This window comes from Saprolegnia parasitica (genome assembly GCF_000151545.1).
Source record: "Saprolegnia parasitica CBS 223.65 unplaced genomic scaffold supercont2.3, whole genome shotgun sequence".
Lineage (NCBI taxonomy): Eukaryota > Oomycota > Saprolegniomycetes > Saprolegniales > Saprolegniaceae > Saprolegnia > Saprolegnia parasitica.
In genome coordinates this window covers 358096-364442 of record NW_012156397.1, presented here as the reverse complement: position 1 = coordinate 364442, position 6347 = coordinate 358096, and the positions used below count along the sequence as shown (strand labels likewise).

At 57.8% G+C, this 6347-nt stretch overlaps 3 protein-coding genes and 2 non-coding genes across 5 annotated transcripts; 3 read left to right on the top strand and 2 right to left on the bottom strand.

The window, feature by feature from the left end:
* The first annotated feature begins 56 nt into the window (after positions 1-56).
* SPRG_30012 lies at positions 57-130 on the top strand. Its single transcript has one exon. It is a non-coding gene; the product is annotated as a tRNA-Ala (tRNA).
* A 1-nt stretch (position 131) lies between these two features.
* On the top strand, positions 132-203 carry SPRG_30011. The gene has a single exon. It is a non-coding gene; the product is annotated as a tRNA-His (tRNA).
* Positions 204-1266: 1063 nt separating this feature from the next.
* On the top strand, positions 1267-4473 carry SPRG_22067 (hypothetical protein; the record flags this gene model as incomplete). Its single annotated transcript, XM_012339941.1, has 11 exons — positions 1267-1544; positions 1749-1838; positions 1888-2685; positions 2739-2964; positions 3017-3099; positions 3147-3575; positions 3633-3771; positions 3815-4084; positions 4136-4219; positions 4283-4371; positions 4425-4473. 11 exons carry the CDS (start codon positions 1267-1269, stop codon positions 4471-4473), a joined length of 2535 nt encoding a protein of 844 aa, XP_012195331.1.
* Positions 4474-4488: 15 nt separating this feature from the next.
* On the bottom strand, positions 4489-4928 carry SPRG_01369 (hypothetical protein). Its single transcript, XM_012339589.1, has 2 exons — positions 4708-4928; positions 4489-4659 (listed from the first exon to the last, which is right to left on the bottom strand). Exons 1-2 carry the CDS (start codon positions 4880-4882, stop codon positions 4526-4528), a joined length of 309 nt encoding a protein of 102 aa, XP_012194979.1. The 5' UTR covers positions 4883-4928; the 3' UTR covers positions 4489-4525.
* A 565-nt stretch (positions 4929-5493) lies between these two features.
* On the bottom strand, positions 5494-6342 carry SPRG_01368 (hypothetical protein). Its single transcript, XM_012339588.1, has one exon. The coding sequence runs from the start codon at positions 6308-6310 to the stop codon at positions 5525-5527; it is 786 nt and encodes a 261-aa protein (XP_012194978.1). The 5' UTR covers positions 6311-6342; the 3' UTR covers positions 5494-5524.
* Between the last annotated feature and the right edge of the window lie 5 nt (positions 6343-6347).

The window sequence follows — 6347 nt, the reverse complement described above, 5'->3', positions numbered from 1 at the left end:
TGAGTAAAAAGGAAACGTTAGTGTGTAGTACGCCATAGTTGATACAAGTATACAAAGGGGATGTAGCTCAAAATGGTAGAGCGCGCGCTTAGCATGCGCGAGGTACAGGGATCGATACCCTGCTTCTCCAGGCGTCTGTAGTATAGTGGTCAGTACCTCACGTTGTGGCCGTGATATCCCCGGTTCGAATCCGGGCAGGCGCATCTTTTTACCCTACTACACTCATCTTACTTTATACATCGCTGCAAACCAGCCACCTACAACACTACCACTTCATTCTATCGTCAAAATACCATTATTTCGTCATCCATTGCGCTATCCCATGCCTTATTGTTCAGCCGCTAGCCCGCTATATAAAATCCAAATATCCTTCATTTTTGCCATCACTACACACACACCATCACAAATTGCAGTCTTCCTTCGCTCTCTTTATTCTCCTTGTCGTACAATTTTATTTCGCAACCCAGATGCTCTTTGTTTCCATTTAAAATTGACTGATCAATTTTCCAGTCAACACAGTGTCGTATAGATGACAACAAAAAATATGAAAAATATTTTTTTCCTATCTCTCTATTACTTTTGCTTCAAAAGCTGCAAAAATGTGCTCCGAACCACATCGTAGTATGCCCAAGCAAACCATTTTCAAAAAATCCCCAGAAAATCGTCACTCAGTGCCCAATTCAGCCAAAAATCAGCCCATCGAGCTCTTATTTCCTGTTGTAGTCATTCATGTGACGAAACAAATTCATATCTCGCATTTCAAGATTTTTCTTCTTTTTGCGATTTTTGGTCAGGACTCGGCCACGGGCGGTGAGGCGACCGTGGTGCTTCAGTGAAGTTTTTTGCAACCTTCTCCAATTGCAATGAAATTTTGTGGGGTGCTTTGTAGAGCTCCAGAAAGGTCAATTCCAAACGAATATGCCCTAGAGATGCCTAGATACTGTTTTATTACGCCCCAATATCGCATCAATGCTGGCTGATATGGCTTTTGAAATGACCACTGCAGCCTGAAAATGGATCGACGAGAATTTTGCGATACAGCAATAACTCGAGTTTAGTTGACACGAAGAAATGTAAATGGATTTGTCTCGCTTTGCGTTGACATCTCGGACGAAAGACCAGCCAAGATGCAGCTGCTCCACCAGCTGCTCCACACTGTTTTGTTTGTGTTGTGCCATGTACCTCCACTATCCGGATTGATGACGGCGCCGGATACGAAGCCAAGTTGCTTGACATGCCCATTTTCTGCTCGGCCACAGTCCTACCATGCTGAGCTGCATCTCGACGCCATCGTCGACCAAATATGAAGTCGCGTCCAAGCTCTTTGAGGACGGCGTCTCGACGTTGTCGTTCCAAGACGCCAAGCGCAGCGACGTCAGCGCGCAGCGCGTGCGCATCCAAGAGGCGCGGCGGCGCCTCTGCCACGACCAGATCGCTACACTGCGCGCCCGTCGCGACCGGCTCGCTGCCGCACTCGCCGCCATGGACACTCGCATTGACGCACGCGTGGCCAAGATCGCCCTTGTTGAGCAAGAGCTGATGCTGTCATAATATTGTTGATGCTGTCAATTGTTTTCGCGCCTCGTATGCTTGCTACCGGTCGCGAGAGCAAGGCGACCACCTTGGCCGTAGGTAGCACTTCAGTGAGTGCTGTCAGTAGCTCTGCTTCGTAGCAAGAGCACATGCATCTTGCACAACTCGTGCTCGTAGCGTTCGCTGTTGGCCGACAGTGTCGTTGGGCGATGAAGTCTTTTGCTGGAGCGCTGCGATTGGTCAAAACTCGGGCAATTTCCATTCTCGGACCGCAAAATGAGCGTGACGACGGACGAGCTCGCGCGGTACGGCGCATGGAGATGAGGAGGTGCATGATGAGGACGCGATGCGTAGGAAGCTGAGTGGGCTCCATGAGGAGGTCGCGAGCGTCAAGGCGCAGATCTTCGAGGCGATCCGGACCTTCTACGCTGGTGCGCCGACGACGTCCTCGAGCATGTCCCTCGACGAAGCGATCGAGTTTGCCGGGAGCTGGTCGCGCAAGGTCGACCTCCGTAGCAGCTTGACGGACCTTCCGGCGAGTGAGATCCAGCTGCGCATGGCGCGTCTCGAGGCGGTCTTGACCGACACGGTTGCACAGCTGCAGCACGACGACAACGACGACGACAGCGGGACGTTGCACCAGTCTGTCGTCGCACACGAGCGAGTGAGCGTCCAGATCCAGCAGTCGCAGAGCACGCTCTCGCTGTTGCAGCTTCTCTCCGACGTGGACACAGCGCTACAGAGCTTTGACCTGGCGATGGACGTGCCCGACCTCACGCGGGCAGCGACGGACCTCGCGGCCATCGAGACGTGTCTCTCCAAGATGAACGCGCAGCACCCTACGGCGTCCATGGAGTACCGTATCGTGCAGATCATGCAGATGCAGTACGAGGCGCGCTTGAACCAGTTGCAGTGCTACCTCGCCGACACGATCTCGGGCCTCTGGAAGATTTCGCCGCGCTCGATGAGCATCACGCCAACGTCGATGCCCGTGTACGACACCTTGCAGCGCACGCGGCAGCTCACGGCGCACCTCGAGCAGCTCGCGGCCGACCTCTACGAACACATCTTTGCACCGCTTTTTGCGGACGCGTCGCTCGTCCCGACCGTGCGCCAATCGATCGTCACACTGACACCCAAGACCGCCGCCTCGTACCCAACGACCGATATATCCCGTGGCGGTGTTAGGATGACGAGATGCATAGGACTGGCATCGCCCGCGTGCAGCACCTCTGCGCGCACGTCATCACGCTGCTCAAGTTTCTCGCTCCGTTTCTTCCGCCTCTTGAGAGCGAAGCGAGTGTCCTCGCGATGCTCATGCCATTGCTGTGGTCGTCGGCGCTCGAAGCGGCGTTTGTATCGCTGCTGCAGTCGACGCTGCCACCGGACGCGGCCCAGTTGCGGGACTTCAAGCAACACTTGACGCCTGTGGTGCGCTATCTCGACCGTGTTGTTGCATGTGCACTTAATATTTGTATGGCAGATGCACAGCTTTGAAGCGTCGCTCGTGGCCCTCCGACTCGCTCTACCCGCGTCGCTCGTCTCGTTTGGCCAGCACTTGGACGTGTACGTACCTATGTCTTGAAAATGACGGGGCACATCGATGGACGCAGGCAATTCGCCGAGCACAAGCGCGCCATCTTGCTGCAGGAAGCCCGGGAACGCATGCAGCACGACTACCTCAACTCGGTGCTCGTGCCGAGCTACCCGGCCGTCCTTGTCCCGACCAACCACAAGAAGAAGACGACGGTGCACGTGTCGCCGATGGGGACGGACGACGACCGGTCGACGCCGATGCGCGTGTCGGTCTGTGCCCAGTGGCTCGTCGCGCAGGTCGACCAGCTTTTGGCCGAGACTAGCGAGTGCGACGTCGCCGGTCCGCTTTTGCTGCAAACCGCCCGCGATCTCTTCGCTCTGTTTTCGGCGCTCATGCCGACGCTGTACAAGGAAGAGCTGCGCTTCGACCCGCGCCTCGTCTTGCTCCTGCACAATGACGCCATGTACTTTACGCGGCACATGCTCACGCTCTGCGACAAGTCGCGGTCTCTTGCCCTCCTTCTATTATTATTATTCTCTTCGTACGATCGGATGCGTTCTAGGCTGCCGCCCTCGCTGCACGACAGCGCGACGATGATCGACTTGGTGCCCGACTTGCGCGATCTTGGCGAGACCAAGCTCGTGGCCTTTGCGAAAGCGCACGCAACGCAGCTCGAGGACGCACTGCGCTCCGCCTTTGTGGTACACTTCTTCGCCGTGTGTAGCATGCGAGCGACGCGTGTAGCCATATGCATCGCTGGACGACGACGACGCGTTCAACCAGCTCGAGACCGCGATCAAGTCGGTCGTGTTCAAGCTCGAACGCATCGTGCACGCATGGAAGGGCGGGTTGGCGCCGCTCGACGTCTACTGCCGCATGGTGGCCAACCTCCTCGAGCCGCTCCTGCGCGTTTTGCTCGACGCGCTGCTTGTTTCGCCGTCGCCACGCGCCGTCGTCGTCTTGCCGCCGAAAGCGGTGCACCAACTGCACTACCTCTTCTCGCTCCTCCTCCACGTACGTCGAGCCGCCGCGTGTCTTGTCGACCATGTACTATGTGTGGTCTAGTGCGATAGCTTTTTCCCATCGACAGCGCTCGTGTGCAAGTACGTGCGGTCGGCCAAAGCCTTTCACGTCGTCACAACGCTACTGGTACAGAGCGCCTCCTCCATCCATGTCGATGCACGGTGCCATGCCGTATGGTCCTGCTACTAGGAAGAAAACAGTGTCTCTGGCATCATCGAGCAGTGGAATGCAGGCACGCTCGCCGACGTGACGCGGCCGCAACTCGTGGTGCTGCTCCAGTACACGTCGTCGTTGTGCATCCGTCGTCGTCACATGTTTTCTTCTGCGGTAGGAACTTGACCGGCGACGCGAAGGACCGCGCCTCGGCCCTCGCGCCGTGATGGATGAAACCAAGTCTCTTTTTTCCATACATACATAGTATTGGGCGACCACTTAAGCCACCAACGGCGCGTCCAGCGTGTTGCGACGCCGCTTCTCGGCGAGACAGAGCGCGACGCCGCCGAGGGCAACGACGCCCGTGATCGAGCCGCAGATCGCGACCGTTGTGCCCGTGCTCATCTTGGTCGCTACGCAAAAAGTTCGCATGAGATGGGAAGAGACGTCCACATTGGTACCGTCGATGGCCGCCTGTTCGTCGGCGGTGCGACCGCGCTCCTTGGGCGAGGGCGTGATCCAGGCCACTGGCGCCGGCGCTTCGGTCTCGGTCGGTGCGGTCGTCGTCACGTTGGCAGCCGTCGCCACCGAGGCGAATAGCAGCGCGCAGAGCGCGGTTACTTGGAAGAGCTGCATGAGAATGCGTCGGCAACTTGGGGAATGGGCCGGCGCCTGTCACGCCGGCGACGGATCCGACGGCGCGTCGTCATGGCCCGGTCGGCTGGAGTAAGCACACCTGGTATAAAAGTATTGTATCTTATTATGAATATGCAATCGACATAAGAAATCGGAATAAAAATAGGGTCTCGTCGTGCACAGGAGGTGCTGCTGTCTCTCGTCGCCGCACCCATGGAAAGCCGCCGTCGGACAGGCGGGCAGGACAGCCTTGCGCCGCTTCTTTTCAAGTCTGCTCGCCGCCGTCTGCACGAGGCCGCCGCAGCCTGCTGCCATGAGAGTAAAGGAGTAGCAGGCTGCAGCTATCTAGTCCCAACAGCGCTTCCAACGACGCGCTTCCAACGATGTGTGGTACAATAAACGTCATGCGCGGCCACCCGTGTGACGTCCTGGCCGCCGTCGGAGTCGACATGGGCCCTGTCGCAAAGCAGTGATTGCACGGTGGTCTTGCTTGGGTCTTGCTTGCCATTCGTTCTTGTTGCGTCGGTGGCGGCGTGACAGACGACGTCGACCGTCCCCTCGCACGTCGTGTCGTCGTCGTCAATACGTTAACCTTGTTGTGGCATTTAGAGTTGGATGAATGAGCATACTGTATATATATATTTATGAGTCATGCAGCGCGCGCCGGGCCGTGAGAAGGTACCCTTGTAGCTTGCGGTAGTCTTTGCGCAGCTGGACGCGCATCGAGAAGGTCGAGCTCGTGTACTCGTTGATGATCTCGTCGACGCGTGCGAGTTCGGCGTGGCGCTCGGCCTTTTGGTTGTTGCTTCCGGACGATTGCGGCAGCGCGAGGAAGCGGCGCGTCGTCTTGTTGAGAAACTTGACGCAGCTCAAGGGCGCGGCGCGGCGGCTACCGTCGTGCGCCTTCATGTGCTTGGCCGACGTCCCGAGGCGCTCTTTAAGCCGACCGCGCTCGCGCTTAAAGTCCTGGAGCAGGCGCATCTCCTCTTGGAAGCGAAGGTCGTCGTTGTGCAGAGCGTGGACCTTGAGGATACACACGCGGTACATGGCCGGCCATGGCAGCGCGCGCATGGGTTTGATGGACCACTTCTTCTCTTCGTCGGCGTCGACGCCGCACGAGGTGCGTGCAGAGACGAGCTTGTCCTGGAACGAAGAGCGCTTCGTCGCGGCGCCAGTGTCGTCGTCTTGGTTGCTGCAGTGGATGTCGAGGTCTGAGAAGGCATTGCGGCGCTGCAGCGTGCACGTGCGGGGCACAGCCACCGGCACGCCCAGGATGTCACGCTCAACGAGGCGTCGCCAGTGGCCGTGCATCGGCGGCGCCTTGGCATCTCGCAGCGTCCTGCAGGTGCTCGCGACGCAGCACAGGTCCCGCGCCTCGAGGTAGCCGTACAGGCGCTGGCGGCAGACGTCGGGCAGCTCGGTTAGCATGCCCACCAACTGCAACCTCGTCGAGTCCGGATATATT

What these genes read in the sequence shown, in the direction of transcription:
- SPRG_01369 (XM_012339589.1), bottom strand. Translation starts at nt 4,882, where the DNA reads ATGCAGCTCTTCCAAGTAACCGCGCTCTGCGCGCTGCTATTCGCCTCG. An exon ending in CGAACAGGCGGCCATCGACG is followed by an intron (nt 4,660 to 4,707) that starts GTACCAATGTGG and finishes CTTTTTGCGTAG; the next exon opens with CGACCAAGATGAGCACGGGC.
- SPRG_01368 (XM_012339588.1), bottom strand. Translation starts at nt 6,310, where the DNA reads ATGCTAACCGAGCTGCCCGACGTCTGCCGCCAGCGCCTGTACGGCTAC.